The sequence below is a fragment of the Lissotriton helveticus genome, chromosome 6 (assembly GCF_964261635.1).
Source record: "Lissotriton helveticus chromosome 6, aLisHel1.1, whole genome shotgun sequence".
NCBI classification, from domain to species: domain Eukaryota; kingdom Metazoa; phylum Chordata; class Amphibia; order Caudata; family Salamandridae; genus Lissotriton; species Lissotriton helveticus.
The window spans coordinates 1114882233-1114899185 of record NC_136067.1 but is presented as its reverse complement, the minus strand read 5'-3'; the positions used below and the strand labels follow the sequence as shown (position 1 = coordinate 1114899185).

At 45.8% G+C, this 16953-nt stretch overlaps 1 protein-coding gene across 1 annotated transcript in view; it reads right to left on the bottom strand.

The window, feature by feature from the left end:
• Positions 1-15336, bottom strand: part of CCDC170 (coiled-coil domain containing 170) — a 244498-nt gene extending 229162 nt beyond the window's left edge. The window contains exons 1-2 of the mRNA XM_078646946.1: positions 15169-15336; positions 13976-14052 (exon numbers count right to left, since the gene is read on the bottom strand). Of these exons, the coding sequence (XP_078503072.1) occupies positions 13976-14052; positions 15169-15321 (230 nt within the window). The 5' untranslated portion in view covers positions 15322-15336. The remainder of the gene's footprint in view (positions 1-13975; positions 14053-15168) is intronic.
• Positions 15337-16953: the final 1617 nt, after the last annotated feature.

Sequence of the window (16953 nt, the reverse complement as noted above, 5' to 3'; positions counted from 1 at the left end):
CAAGTAGCGTATCCGGAATGGAGGAAGAAATCCGAAGCACTGAGCCGGCGGGAAACGCGATGTTTAAGCGTTTCCCCCAGAAGTCCTTCGGTGAGGAAAGGTCAGCAGCGAAAGACTGGACCGGGACTCGACTTCCGCCCGAAAGTGAGTATCCCGGCTTTCTGTATGTGTGTGGCGGGGAAAGGCAATAGCCGCAAATGTGACACACACCAACAGGGGCCACTGCTGCAGCACTCTTCCCACCGTAATGTTGCTCCACTCCTCACCACCCCGATGCCACAGTCACACCAACTGACCGCACACAACCACGGCGTCGCGAGTCGCCGTCTCCCGCTCTGCCTGACTCACGGCTTCTGAAGCGGTTGCCTTCAATGGCGATCTCCCGTTGCAATGGCACGCCGTAAGGTACTCCGCCTCGTCGCCAATGTGATGCTTGAGCTTAAGGGGGCCACTTGAGGGGTTTGGGAGGGGCTATGGGAAATTGGGGCCTAGAATAACTATGGACACACACAAGCACTACGACACACCAGTATTGGTCTGTGCCGCTAGCCACGAGCACTGACGTCACATTTATTATATACACCCTGGGCTGCGCCCGGCCCAGGGAGCTGAGGTGGATACATTGTAGTGTATGAGCCGGGTGGCTCACTATAAATGGGAGCCCCAGTTAATTACTGGGGAGCCCTTGAGGATTTGGGGCCTCCCCTGTGCTGCAGGGGCTGCAGGAGCTTGTGTTATGCCCTGGCTGCTCGGTCTTTCGTGTACTTTTCACTGTTCACTTGCATTCCCTACACACAGTTGCTCTTGTCTTCTCTCTTTGCCTTGTTCCTTCATTTCACACAGGCTTGTGGTTTCACCTCCCTCTGCCTGTTACCCCATTTATCACAAGTTTGCACTCTCCCCGTTTATGCTCACTCTGCCACTCTATTCCTTCAGATGATAGGTCATGGCATTAACCATGTCTCTCCCTTCACCACAAGGTCTCTGTCTCTCTACCCCTTCCCGTCATCATCTTATCATAGTATAGGTGTCTCAACTCTCCCACTCACCCTGATCTTATTAATTGCACTTAAGACAGTCCTGAATAATTTCAGGATAAAGTCCTATATGTGCGGATTTACCAAACACTAGGGACGACAAATGTGGCATACACATATTTTTAGCATGCATTGAGTAACTGAAATATTTCTTTCATTACTGAAAGTATGAGCCTCTCCCAAAAAAAAGAAAAGACAAACTGAGCCTATCTTGCCGTGTTCTTAACACATTCCAGTGCCAAGTAGGCAACAAATCCTACTGACTCACCCACGGTCATTAACAAGCAAGATTTAAAGTAGGAGTTAATTGAAGAATAGCTGGAGAATGCCATTTTAGCTTTAATGAATATATATATTTAATCTAAAGGAGACCTGTGCTGTTGTTTTATAAGTGCTTAAATGCATTGGATTCAAGTAGAGAAGGATTGCTCTTTGATATTGCTTTTGCTACCCATGCAGTCAAAAGATCCAACAGCAATCAAACAATTAAGAGCCCTATTTAAATTCTGTAACATTCAGCCATTGGCAGCCCCTAACCTCTCAGCAGTAAAAAATGAGGCTGCTGAGAGACTATGGACGTGACAAGGAGTCAAAACTTTCACAACATCAGCAGTTAAAGGTTGCGTATGTCACATTTGTCGCCCTGTGTTTTGGTAAATTAACATCCTCACATATAGGACCAAATCCTGAAATTATCCAGGAATGTCCACAAAGGAGGGATTGCTCATTTCCATGGCCACACTTCTGGAGAGACACACAGACTCTGCACAGGTCACAAATAATCATAATAATGCTACCACAAATGCCGGTCTATTTATTTGAATAATCTACGCAACCTAGCTGTAATAAAATGGGTAACTGGTGAAGAGGCGGTGAAAGCCCTACTCAGGCAACAACCACAATCCGTGTCAGGGTGAACCAGATAAAACACTAAATCAACCTGTGATTAACCCTCAGGTAGCTTGGCACAAAAGCAGTCAGGCTTAACCTAGAAGCAATGTGTAAAGTATGTAAGCAGCACTAAAACAGTCATAAAGTGAAAACAGAGTACAAGAAAAATCCCAAACCAATTCAGAATAATAGAGTATTTCTTATATATATAAAATGATATCAGAATGACAAAAATCCAATCAGTAGAACCGTAGGCAAAGAGTTGTAAAGGTTTTAATGAAAATACACCAAGAAGAAGAGCCATTTGCTGTTATATGGCGCCTTTTAAGGTTATCTGGCCGCGCTTGACCATGGGAAAGTCACAATCTCAGACCGACTGTGATGGAACACAAACCGTATACAGGAACCAGGTTAGCGCACTGAAATGTTACCTTTTCTAGTTCGTCCCATTCATGTTGGAGGAGGAGACTTTCATTACAAAGAGCAGTTTAAGCGTTGCAGACAGTCGTTGTTGAAGTGCAAAGAGCCAATTGTAGCTGGAGTTTCATGTTGCCTGTAGCGTGAAGTGCAGGTCTCATGTTACCAGCTGTTGCAGAGGGTCACTATGTCACAAAGAGCAGGTCTCACCAGAGCTTCGAATTGGTGTTCGTCACAGGCTGCAGTTACATGCCATAAACTGACCTGTTTGCAGTCGAAAGGAGCCCAAACTTCAGAATTTTCTCCTGTTAATTCAGGAGGAGCTCTCCCGGATGCCAACCAAGAGTTCAGGACCTGAGGGCTACATAATGGGGATCAGACCTCACTACAGCAAAGGCCAGCAGCAGTGCACAGGCAGGACCAGGCAGGCCCACTTGCAGCTGGTCAACCGACCATTGGAGTAACTCTGGATAGCCTGGGGTCAAGGAAGCAGGGCAGTCCTTCTGGCAGCAGGGTAGTGCTTCTTCTCAATCTTCTAAAGGTCCCGGAGTGTTCTGATAAATGGGCCTGAATGTCCTCTTTTTATACCTGGTACCACCTTTGTGTGGGGGACTTCCCTGACCTACCAACAAAACTGTTCCTCCTCTTCTGCTGATTCTGGCTTCAAACTGTCTAGGGTGACATGGGCAAGGGACTGCCTGGTGTCAGGTTCCTTAGTGTATGCAGTGGGCAAGGTCCCTTTGAAATTTAATCAGGGCATGGAACAGCTACTCCCAAGCCATCCTTCCAGGAAAACCCTCTCCCACTACACCCAGGTCCCATTGTTCACTGTCTAAGCTCAATATACATCCTTAATGGGAGAACCATTGACAGACCAAGGCCTCAGACACTTTGAGAAGGAAATGCAAACTTGCTAAAAGTGGCATTTTCTAAATTAAAATCTAATATCCAGTTTTCCCAATAAAAAAGGATTTTCAATAAAAAAATATTTTAGTGTACACATAATTTATCTATCTGCTCCCAATCTGACATTAAGCACTTATTAAATGTAATAAGGTAACTCAGTGTTAGCCAATGGGAGAGACAGGCCTTAACTCAGTGAAAAAAGAATGTAGGAGTTTTCACTGTCAGAACCTGTACAACTTAAAAACACATATGTCCTACTTTTTAAACCCCATGCACCCTGCTCTATGAGCCTTTAGGACCTACCTTAGGGGTGACCTGTAAGTATTAAAAAGGAAGGCTTAGGCCTGACAGACAGTTTGTTTTGCCAGGTTGAAATTGCAGTTTAAAACTGCACTACAGGCACGATGGTAGAAGCACGTTAGAGCAGCTCTGATCGGCTCCCCTCAATGCTACTTTTATCCTCTATACTGGTGTTCATCTGTGACAAAGGGAGTCCCTTTCAGGCCCTACTCTGATGTCTGAGCCCACAGGGACTTTGGCCTCCTCTACACACAGCAGGTGCAACAGCAGGCGAGCTCTGCTGGTTTTGGCTGATGGGACGCAGCATACTCTGTGCCGCAGGGCCCGGCACCCCGCACACAAGAGGGATCCGTAGACAACAAAGATCCGCCTTCAGAGGGAAAATGAAGGCTGACACTGACAGTGGTTAAAGTGTATGGCAGCTGAAACCATGCCTGCGGGAGAGTGTGGGAGACCGGCCATAAGATATGGCTAGGCAGGCTGCTGAAGAGGGGGGAAGACTGCTGGGGGGTCCCCCTGTGCTGAAGAGGCCACTGACAATCCAGACTATCGACCGTTGGGACCTGAAGATACAGGAGGCCAGAGAATAAGAGGACCCAATCCAGCTATCCACTCAGGGAGCTGGGCAGCCCACTGAGAGACTTTCCTGAGGTCATAGAGTTTACTGCGGGCCTGTCTCGGACATTAACTCTTAAGCAGCAGAGGATGTGGCCTCGTAGGCGTCTGTCAAGCATGCACCAACCAGGCCTTTCCTCCCCCGCCTATTTGCCCCCTCAAATTACACCCATGAGGAAGTGTTGTAGCCCACCATCAGACGTGGCCAAGCTGGCTTCCGAAGAGGGAAGAAGCTGCTGAGGGGACTCCTAGCCACCCAGGAGGCCGCTGCTGACCCCGACTGTTGACTTCTAGAATCTGGAGTCACAGGTGGCTGGGGATCTGGAATGCCTGACCCATCCATCCACTCAGCGTGCTGGGTACCCCACAGAGAGACCTGCCCTAAGTCACATGATTCCCAAGGGATTACCGTGGGCCTGGCTGTCCTGAACCAATGAGCGACAGAGTAGGGGAACTCATGGGCATCTGCCCAGCGTTCACAGACTGTGATACTTCCTTCCCTGTCTGTTTGCACCTTCAGAAGATGCCCACCCTCCACCGGAGAGGCCAGAGGCCAGGACTGGCACATGCGGCACCAGCCATGGATAAGGCAAGAGAGGGACTGACTTTGGACCACCGACCACTACCAAAGCCCCTGCTGTACTCGTCCACCGGGTTGAACCTGGCTTGAAACTCTTCAAACCAGAGTAGGTCAGGACATTTGCACCGCCCCCCCCCCCCCTTCAAGAAGGGCACACATTTAATGGTTCCGAACTCGGAGCTGTGCCAACAGACTAGAACTGACAAATATACAAAGGCTTCTTGTACTGCAATCACGACACGAGAAGAGATAGATCCCCATCAGAAAATGGTCCTTCAGGCAATACAGAATACCTGGGTCACTTTGGAGGACAGGATATGGGGGAGACGCAGTGGCAATGTTCCTCCTGCACCAAGACTTACACAACCTGTTTAACCATACAAAGGAGGCTGAGAATTGCATCTCCTCCATGGAGGATCAGCTTGACACTCTTACAGCAGAGTTCCTTAAACTTAAACAAAACTCTGTATGGATTGAGCTGCAGTTGGAGGTTGCTGAACTAATAGAAAAACCTCCCACTTGATCTCTTTTGTTTTGTACAAGGGCAATGTCTGCTCCAATAGGGCTATTAGAAAGAAATGTATTCTAAGACATGTTGTATTTCTTATCAACCTTTTTTTATTGCAGGTATTATTGTTGTCTCACCATAGTTATACTTGTTTCTTTTATTTCATCAATACATAAAAAACACAGAATTTCCTAAAAACAATCATCTCTATAACAACATATATTAGTTTTGTTTATATTGTTTTTCATTTTTGACACATATCATAATGTATAAACAATACTAAAAGCGCTTTTAAAATCCTAATCTTCTCAGACTATATTGCCACGGTACAGCAGCAATGCAGATCTTTTGTGGAGGTGAAGCAAAATTTAGGGCCATGGAACGTCAAGATATACTACTCTATCCCACAAAACTAAAAGTCATACATCAAGAGAAAGCGCACTACTTCAAATCATCCAACAGCATGTGGGAATGAGCTGAGGAACATGTCGATGTCCGAGGGCTACTGTTGAAAGCCAGCATTAATGACAGATGTCCTCCAGAGGGCAATGGAGAGACTGCTGTGCCGTTCCTGACCGGAGACCAGACAACAAACAAGGCGCAGATTGAGAAGACAGAGAGAGGTTGGAGTCATGGAGTTTGAGTCTTCGGAGTGTTGAGGAGATGAAGGCACCCTCAGGGAAGGTGGTGGTCAGGCGACCAGAGAGACAGAGATTTATTCTGGGGCTGGGGGCACTGCCACCGAGGGACCTTGAGCATCAGTTGTTTTGTAGCTGGTGACTTTAGTTGTATAGCCCAGAAGGAGATCACACAGTTGGAGTTGGGGCCAAAGATGTTTCTAGTTGGGAATTACGGGATGGAGGGATTGTTGGGGGGTTGGAGAGGAGGGTTTTGGTTCATTTAGTTTACAGACAGTATCAAGCCAGATTTATCAAGGAGGTATACACATTCCTACAGCAGAATTCCCACTATATCATACACAGTGTTAACTGACTTTAAAATGTTATCTTCCAATGTGAATGTACTGAATAATAAGGTGAAGAGGAGTGCAGTTTCACAACACCACACAAACTTTGCCCCCAGCGCATATTAATGTAAAAAGCCCATTTGCTAGTTTCCAAATGGGTTTCTGGGTAAACGCACATACTCTATGGTCTATCATGTGTGATTTAACTCTGGCTCCAGAGGGGTGGCAGTTCTCCTCCATGGCTTATTTCCTTATGCAGTCACCTGAGTATGCATTGATCCACTAGTTCGGCATGACAGGCCTGCTAGAAGGTGACTACGGGTACATTGTGAATGCCTTTGTACGATCGGCACTAGTTGATAACACACTAAAAGCCCTCTCCGGCTTTGCCCTTGAGTTCCCCATGGGCAAACTGCTCATTGGAGGTAATTTTAATACCACCATGAATCCAGATTTGGACAGCTGGACACTGGGCAACAGAGTCCGGTCGACTGCCTTGCCAGATTGGGCTTCCATACTAGGCTGTCGGATGCATGGAGAAGACATCACCCATATATGCAGTCTTACACCTTCTATTCGGTTGTCCATGGGTCATACTCCAGGTTAGACTTCTTCGTCCTCCCAGCAGCGGACTTGATTGGAGTGCTGCACCCAAATGCCTCTCCGAACTTTCTCTGGTGAAGGTGAGAATCAATGGCTCCCCTTGACCAAGGAAAGAAAATGGTGACTATATTCTTACTGGATGACAGAAGGTCAGTTTACAGACCAGATCTACAAGGGTACTGAGGACTTTCAATGCAGCCTCAACACCCCCAGCAGTAACACTATGGGAGGCACTTAAGGTGACCTTCCAGGGACACATCATCTCCCCCACTGTTGGCCACCTTAGAGACAAAGGCAGAGACATAATGGAACTAGGCTTCAGATTCTAAGGTATGGAAGCAACATTCCAGGCAGATGGGGAGATGAGGCCCTATGAGAATTGGAAGTGGTTGGAGTGACGATGAATGAGAGGGCAAATTGACAATGAGTTTCCTCCGAACATCGACTATATGACATGGGAGTAAGACTCCTTTATTGACTAGCTCACAGTGAAATGGAGCACAGACTAGTTTCCAGTGTCCGCAACCCCTTAGGCACTCTAGTGACCAAATCCACAACAATCCCGGAAATATTTGCTGACTAGTACAGCGGTAATATGGGTTGCTCGCCATTCCCCACTGTGGAAAGTGAGAACCTCATTATACAAGACCTCCCCTTGACTACACTACAACCAGCAGACAGGGACTCACTAGATCTGCCTATGTCAGCAACAGAGATTCATGCAGCAGTTAGCACTATGCCCTCTGGGACAATTCACAGACACAATGGCTTTCCGCCAGAGCTTTACAAGAAATGTTCCACTCTCTTAGAGGGCCCATTGGAAGTCATGTATAGAGAAGCTCTCCAAACCCACAACAGGCCACAAAACTTGGGCAGGTGACATTAGTGATTATTCCTAAACCGGGGAAGGACCCCAGAGACTGTGCCTTGTACCGACCTATCTTCCTTATTAACACTGAAGCAAAAATTGTAGCCAATGTGCTGACCAAAATGGCTATATGCGATTGTGTAGAACCAGGCACAGCATTAGGTAACTCCACATTGCCCTTGCCTCCATTCATGGATCACCGCAACCAGCTGCTGTGTTAGCTCAATATTTTTAAAAGGTGTTTGACTTATTGTCTTGGCCGATTATGTTTAAGGTACTACAGAAAATGAGCTTTGCAATGAGGTTTTTTCATTGGTCTGGCTTTTTTTACTTCTCTTCCTGGGCCCAAATGTGCATCAATGGCATAATTTCACATTCTTTCCTGATAGAGATGGGAACAAGGTCGGGTTGCCCACTTTCCCCACTCCAATTGGCCTTGACAATTGAACCTTTGGCACTATGGATCAGAGGTGACAGCAAGATGTGGAAAATGGATTGGGGAGAAGGGCATCTAGGACCATGCCTCTCTTTATGCAGACAACATATCGTTATATTTAGAGTGCCTACAACTGTTGATCCGCCAAATATTCAAAATCCTAACAATATATGGGGAAGCCAACTGGGACAAGTCACTTCTGGTCCTAGTGGGGATGACCAAGGAGGTGGTCCTGCCCTCGATCCCAGCTCTCCAGCAGTCATTGGTTCCTTTTTGGTATGTTTGCTTGTATATCTTGCTGAGACAGGAAGAGTACTGGGGACTGAACATACAGCCACAGCTGCGTAAACTTAAGTATCATCTGACAGCGTGGGGTAAATTACCAGTTTCAATATGGGTAAAGTGGCTCCGAAGAAAATAATTTCCCTTTCGCTGCTGCTCTTCATCTACCAAAATAATCTGTACTTGTTGCCTCACCCCTTCTTCAGCGGCTTACATGCTACTCTTACTTCCTACATATGGGGAGGTGGCCCTCTGCAAGAAGCATTTGCGAAAATTGTACAGTCACCATGGTATGGCTGACTGGGGGTAACAGACATTCAATTATATCACTGGGCTGCGCATACGCTTCCTAACAATGACTGGCTATACATCGACAGAGACAACCCCAAGACCCACCTGGAACTGAGAGAGGTTGAAAGATATGGGGTGTTAGCCCTTCTGTATGGTTCCAGATCTCCTGGAAGACGTTCTCCAGTTACAAAGTTAGTAAATTATTATTGGTACATGGCCCTAACATACATTGAATGGCTGAAATGATGGACCCGGGTAACTCACCTGTGGGTGGGAGAATAAATAACCTCAGTTTCACATCTTCAGGGACTTGAGCCCTGGGGTAGTATAGGAATATCCACACTGTGAGATGTGTGGTTCGCCTCACACATGAAATTATATGCAGAATTGGGTGCTGTATATGATCTCCACAAATCAAATTCTTTCAGGTTCTCCAGCTAAGTCACATGCTGGAGGGGTACAAAGAGGCCACTCAATCCAATTCCAGATCACAGCCCACTTGAGGCCAACCTGGCTCTTCAGGTGATAAAGAGTTAAAGAAATCTCAAGACTTTACAGGATACTAGTGATAAATGTGTTGGACCCACTCCTGCTAATGAGGGAGCATTGGTTAACAGACCTCCGGACTATAGATGACTTTGACTGACTAGAATCCAAGATGTCAGCTAAGTCTCAGGCAATCTCAGCAAGGCTGCACCTGGTGCAATTTAGAAAATGTCACTGAATCTATTACACTCCTGAGAAAATGCATAAATCCCCAACTGATGTATGCCCCCTCTGTGGGCCAGGGGTGGGAACTTTGTTGCATATGATCTGGGACTGCCCTCAAATTTAAAAATATTGGTTAAGGGCCCAGACCACAGTACAATGTATTTTTGGTTTCCCAGAGGCACCCAATTCTCGCAGGGCCCTTCTAGGTATACCCCAAGGTCGGGAAGGGTGAAATGGAGACAAAACACTGTATAACATTGGCTTCTTAGTGGCTAAAATGGCCATTGCTGAGCTCTGGCGCTCACCCACAGCTCCTTCAAACAGAATATCTCTGTGATATGGACTACTGTACCCTAGCAGAGGTCACAGTAACAAATCCTGTGGATGCACAGGGAAATGTAAAAATATATGGAGCTAAAGGTTATCATTTACAAGATTTAATGCCACAAACTGTAAAACACTACCCTCCAGGAGGGAAATAATATTAACATGTCACATATCTCAACAACCATTTGGGAATGCCGTTTTAATTTGCATAATGTGCAGTGGAAAAATAAGCTTAACTGGTGCATTGTTATTGTGTTTGCCTTTGTGCAGAAACAAATAAAAAAGTATTTTTTTAAACTGCACAACAGGCTGCAGTGGCAGGCCTAAGGCATGTTTTTAAAGGCTACTTCACTGAGTAGCACAATGAGTGCTGCTGCTCACTAGTAGCATTTAATTTACAAGCTGTGTGTATATGTAATGTCATTTTCTAGGGACCTTCAAGTACTTTAAATGTGTAAATTAGGTGCAGTTCAATTTTACCATCCTTGAAGGATAAAGCAAAGCAGGTTGCCACTGGATAGGAGGGGAAACATACAGTCCTAATCCCAGCTAAAATTAGTTCACCCAAAAATCAGGGAGTCAAGGCAAAAGGTTTGGGGGAATACAATGCCAAGGATGCCAGGTCTAACAATGAGCATCTGGTTCTCTGTCAAACACCATTATAATTGTGCTCCAGGCTCACAAGTTGCAGTCCTTCCAGGGATAAGAGTACACTTTAGCGGCAACCACGGACCTGGGACCTTCTAGGTGCCTTGTGGGGGGCTAGAACTCGATCTCCTAGAGTGCACTAGTGGACGCCAGGGCCAGTCCCATTGTTGCTGGTCAGTTGGGCTCTTGCAGATGCAGGGCGTTTTAGCTTTTGTGTCCCTGAAGATTACCAGGAGGTTAGCCAACTAGCCCAGGTGTTCTAATCACTGGTCCTTGCCATAAGTGGGAAGCATTATTAACAACAGGGGGTACCCGGTAAACCAATAGGCATCTGGGTGAATACAGCTAACTAAAGAACAGAGGATGCCAACGGTATTTTCTTAAGGAAGGTTATTTATAGGGACAGATACTACTAATTATCTGTCTCATCACATCATAAATTGTATTGTATCAATCTATTGTCAATTTATAACGTTCATCTAGTGGCTATTAACACCAACTAAAACAAGAAAAAGAAAACACAAACAATAATTATAAATTGTAATTTTCTTTTAGAAATCCTTTTTCATTTTTACATCATAAATACAAATCAACTCATCACGCAATATTTAATCTTGTGTGAAAGTACTTTTCAAGATCCAAGAAACACAATATCTTTTTGTTGTGAACCCTTAATTCATGGGTTGTGTAAGAAGCCCAATAATTTATATACAAGGAAAATACTGGCAATGTCTTTTCTTGGCCTTATTTCCTTTTCGAACACCAAAGTAACAAGGAGCATAAGAAGCAATAATCAATGTCTTTTTGGCTTCTAATCACAGTAATGCTCCTAGGGATTATATCAAAGCAATTTCCAAATCAAAGGAGGTGTTGAAATTGGTGATAACTGTCGACGCGTTTCGGCCTGTCAAGCAGTTTCAGGCCTCATCAGGACAATGGGCAACAAAAATCATAACAATAAACCACAGCATAGTATTACAAATTTTTAAGCCGATTTCAACTAGGGTGATCAGGGGCTACTATTCACAGTCTTTTTAAAGAAGGCCGAGTTTTTTGTGAAACAGGTCACACAGGTAATCAAATTATCACGTTCTTTTGGGTATGTTTCCAGCAGTGCCTCTCTGGGATTGTTGAGAGCCCTTTTACGTGAGTCCCGAATAAGCTTAGTGGGGTAACCTCTATCCTGTAATTTGTGCTGAAGTAAGAAGTAAGGCTCTGTGGACACTTGTGCCATAGCGGCATGCTCCTGGTGCTAACATGCTTACCTTTGGGGCCGTACTGCACGTTACCCTTATACCAGGGGGGTCCGATGGGCTCGGATCTGGCTTGGGATGCTCCGGATGTCGGGCTCCGGTTTTGGCGCTGTCACCGCCTGACCACCTGATACCGTGGAGCTCCCATAGCCTTTCCTTTCACATTGGTCCTCCCAGTTCCCCTTTTCCCACTACCTTGAACCAGTGTGTTTTTCGATTATTTTTTCCCCCCTAGGGTACCTTACCTTTTGTGCTGCCCCACGGGAACAGACTGCGAGGCCCAATAGGGACTTCCTTTGGGGTAAGCATCAGCCTATGCTTTCAGCCGTTTGTGTTGTTGTCATCGTCATGATTTATATTTTAACGTGCTAAGGCCTTGTTTTTTGACAGGGCCTCTGCTTTTAACCTTCTTTGGAGTGTGCATATTCTACATTAAGATTTGAGTGTTACCTACTATTATATGAGATGATGGTGCCAGTATAAACCCTGTGGCTGGTTTTCTCATGTTTCTTCTAGGTCAACCCCTCAATGCAGAACCACTTGGCCTGCACCTTTACAGACCCAGAGAGGTTGTATCGTTTCTTTTTCACTTTTGTTTTTTTCACTGTGTAGTACAGATTATTTGAGGTCCTGAAGAATTGCGCCATTAAGCAAGAAACATGTCGACCTGATCTGAGGGTTGAGGTAGTACCACTGTGCCCCCTACAGCTTCTATCTCCCCTCCCACCTTTTAACCAAGGGAATCAGTCACGCCAATAAAAATCCTTGTGAATTGGTTCACCTTTTTTAATTTCACATTCCCCACATGACTACACCCCCTTGTCTCCCCCTCACACGCACACAACCGTTGGCTTGAACTGAAGATCTCCGACAAAGAGCGCCCTTGAGGCGCCCGTCAGGCATTGCAGCGCCAGCCTGACGAGGAGCAAGAGGCCAATGATGAAGCTTGACATCTAGCTCGCTGGGTGTGTGAGGCCTCTGAGTTCTAACAAGGGAGCCCTCCGCTCCCTGACTCCACCCGCTTTGGGTTGCACACTCCTTCCCCTTTCCCTCACCTTTCTTCGTCTTTAGACACTTTCGGGGAACTTTGTACCCTCTGTGCTACATAGCAGAAAAGATGCACATAGATGAGCTTCCTGTTTTTTACAGCAGTCCATTCCTTTGTAGATAGATTTGCTCTATGTTATATTTTAACACAGATTTGTACAGCACTGTACTGCCATTGATATGGCATTGATAGGCTGTTTGGTTGTCTTCACACCCTGATCTAGAGGACTCAGTATGTTATGTTATACAGATTTGTAGAGAGCATTATCACCTGAGAGGGTATCCTGGTGCTGAGAAGGTGTGTCTAGACACACCTAGTGGGACTACTCAAAAAGCCACGAGTTCATATTCTTGCGGAATTCAAGAAGTGAAGATGAGGCTCTTATGTGAAATGGCAGATCATGATATCAGTGGCAGTGGGGTGGTGAGTAGGAGGGGTGGAGGCTGGAAAAAAACATACCTTTTCAGTTGCTGCACGCCTCTCCCACAGCAGCACGCCTCTCCTACGTTTGCTGGTAGCACCGGAAGCACCCAGGCTTCCACACTCCTCCAGCCAATCACAACGCTGCCTGAGCAGTGCCGTGATTGGTCTGAACGGCCTGTTTGACTGCTCAGGCAGTGCCTGGGAGGCCGGGCATGTTCTCCATGGGCTGTGCAATGCAGCCCAATGGTGCGCATGACGGTTTGGCCGCACCTAGAGGGCCAGTGAAGCCGTCATATGCATGTGACTGCAAAGCACTCTTGCTCCTTCTGCGGCGAGCCAGCCCCGCTCCGCCCGAACTGGTTGGAGCAACGAAAAATAAAACGATAATAGCTTCTTCTTACTATTATTTTATTTGCCTTTTGCACTGCTCAATGAGTAGTTGGGAGACGCTCCTCTGCCTTAGCGGAGGGGCCGCCATTGCATTCTATGCTTTAGGAGGAAAGGTGTCTAGGAGGATTGTTAATGAAGATAGGATTGTTGAGGTATGCTGGGCCAGTGTTATGTAGTGCCATAAAAGTGTGGGTGAGGAGTTTGAATGGTGATGGTTTGTGAATGAGGGGCCAGTGGAGCTCCTTCGGACGTGGTGTGATGTGAGTGCAGCGTGGGAGGATGAGTGACTCTGGCCACTGAGTTCTGAATGGTATGAGGCATTTGAAGACAACAACGGGTCATAGCATATGTAGGCACAGGTGGAAAGGTTTGCATGTAATTAAGAGTAAGATTCCAAAAGACTATCACAGTAAGTATCTAAGAACTCTGGGAACTTCTACTATTTCGCTTAATTTACTTAAACAGTATACAGACCTTCCTGCCCTGCGGGTCATAGTGAAATCTTCGTTTTCATCCATCTGTCTCCTAATTGGGTAACCCTGCTCTGGCACCTGAAATAAAATTGTAGAAAATTAGAAAGTATATTGTGAAATGAATACAAGCATTAATGGGCAAACGCGAGTCTCACACTGCCCGGTGCCTGTCAGGTCGGTGACGGTCCAGTCATCAGAACATACAAGAGCTCGGTGCAGGCATGTTTAGCACATGTTGATAGTGTTTATACACTGCCCTATAGCCATGTACAGGTTTTCTGCAACAGTCCACCAGATAAAGAAAAGCACAGGCTGTTTACAGCCGGTCTTTGGGATGCAAGAAATTGTCTCTTATTGTCACTCTGGGAGCATCACACATACTCATGCAGGGCAGCAGGCGCAAAGAGTGGGGTTAGGGTGATGGGAGGGACAGGTGACAGAGAGGCGTATAACGAGGGCTTTAAGCGGGCCGGGTCATGCTAGTGCTCCGCACCGGCAGTTCTAAAAAGCAGGTGCTGAGAGGGGTCCCTATCGGGCTCTCCAATTTCGCCCTCACCCTCCGGTTGAAAACAAGTCTTAGCTCTGCATCAGTGCCACCCTTCACTGCCTTTGAGGTAACTTCAAAGAGGCTCATTATAGTTCTTTCACAATCTCATCATGTCTGAAATGAAACATGTTCATTGTTATATACAACGTGACCGTAGTTGTTGCTTATTTGACTAATACAACGAACAACCATTGACAAAACCAATAGCCCTGGCCTGTTGAACGTGTGATGTTAATGATGTATAATTCATCTGGATTCAGTCAGAAAAGCAGCAAGATACCAGTCGAGCAGCACACTATACTAAGCACAGATTTTTAGTTTATGTATTTTTAAGCCACGGCACGCCCTTACGTACATCAGCCACGCCCCTTTGAGAGACACCCCGCCCCCCAGTTTTTCATCCCACTTAATGCCCTGAGTATAACTACTTTTAAAACCAAAGTCGAAGTATCGAAATGGGATGAAAACAAACCATGTCCGGATTAACCGAGATCACCACTCATTGGGTTTGTGTGTGTGTGGGGTGGGGGGGCTGTGGAAGAGGGCACAGCCTGCGACTTTGTGACTTGGCCTGCAGTTGACCAGGTGTTGAAGGCGACGGGCATGCTAGCGGGGCCGTGAGTAGGGATGGTTGCTCGGCGTGTTACCTCAGTGTAGCTCCTCCAAGGAGAAATGCTGGGAGAGTAGCAACGGAAGGCGACGTTACTGTTAGCATCGATGATCCTGGCTGCACTGGAGGCTTCGGCTCGGACTGCGCCGCTGGCTGCTGCCCCACTGGCGATGCTGCTGATCTCGCTCATGCTTTTGTAACGCGCGGGATCCCAGGGCAACGCAGCGCCGGCACAGGATCGAGTGCGAGCTCAGGGCAGCACCCGTAGAGCCTCCCTGTATTGTATTTAAGCGTCATCCGTGTCTCCACGACAACACGGTACATACATAAGGAAGCACAGAGCGCGCGCCCGTCTCAGCGCCATCCATAGAGAAGACGGACTGTTCAGCAATGCCAAACCCAGGGGCTATCCTTACTCGATCTCCGCGATACAGCATGTTTGTTACACCCTGAATTAGAATGGAGTCTTGAGAAAGTTATGGTCTGGCTATATTTTCAGACGGATTTGTTTCTTGTGCGTATGTAGTATCTTTTTAAGTGCGTAGGAGGTGCCAATACCCACAACTGCTGACTTTGAAACTATAAGGAACTTGTCCGAGCAGGTTCAACATCCTGTGATTCTGGGCAAACCACTTAATCCCACCCTGCCTAAAACAAGCATTTGCAATGCAATAGGTCTCGCATTTACGCGAGTTTAAGCTACTGGCATTGTAAATGACAATGCCTTTTATTTATGTTTTAAAAACAAAACTAAAAGGCATTGTAATTTAAAATGCCAATAGCTCAAACTCGAGTACATGTGAGATCTGTTGCATTGCAAATGCTTATTATACATGGTTTGCTTCAGCAGTTTCCCCATTTAACAAATGTTACTACTGCCATTTTTTTTTATTCTACCCAATTTATTAACTTCAGGGGGGTGAAAGCAGTGTTTATATTGTATTAAAATAAGTTCTGGGGGTTTTCTTGATTCAACTCTTGCCTCTTTATTCCACCACCCATCTCTTTATATCAGTCGCAGCTTCGCCTTTTTGTTACTTTTCACCTATCTTTTGCTATTTCTTTCTCTCTTTGTACCTTTCATTCTCTTGCCCTGGGTTAAACTTTGATGAAAAATATGTCTTGGCCCTCAAAATGAGTGCAGGTCCCCTTCACAGCACAAATTAAGCACTGAATAAAAGGCTAAAGGGGATAGAATTATTTTTGTTTGCCAATGTGTGCCTAGTCCGATCTCTCTTGGGTTTTGGTTTTACCCTTAAGGGAAGAAAATTATACATCAAACCACCGCTGCTGCTATAGCTACTGCTTATTGTGAAGGTGTATCTTACTGCACGCACCTTCTGAGTAGGGACACTGTGGAACTAGCCGTGCCAACCTTAGCCACGTTTGGTCTAGTCAGAAGCCAAACTCCAACCCCACAAATGTAAAGCACCTCTTTTTAGAAAGTCCGATATAATACACCAAACAGCTTACAATACATTAACATTTCTCTACTGTTTCATATCCCAAAAATAGATTGGTTTGTAGTGGCATTAGGGGCATCTAGAAGGCATATTCAACATAGGTTATTTGTTCAGACCCACATTATTACTAGTTTCCATGACTCAGATTCTCCACCGACAAAGATGTGGGTGAATATCATTTCTCATTACAGACATCACACAATCATAAAAGTGCTCTATTATATCATATATTCACTTTCAGAGGAACAGCTGCCAAGTTGCTCTCTCAAATATCTTCATTTTGTTTGCTGTAATAATATTCCTTGAAGAAATTCAGTCCAAATGTTAAGTAAATCTAAAGTACTCTACAGCATGGTGTC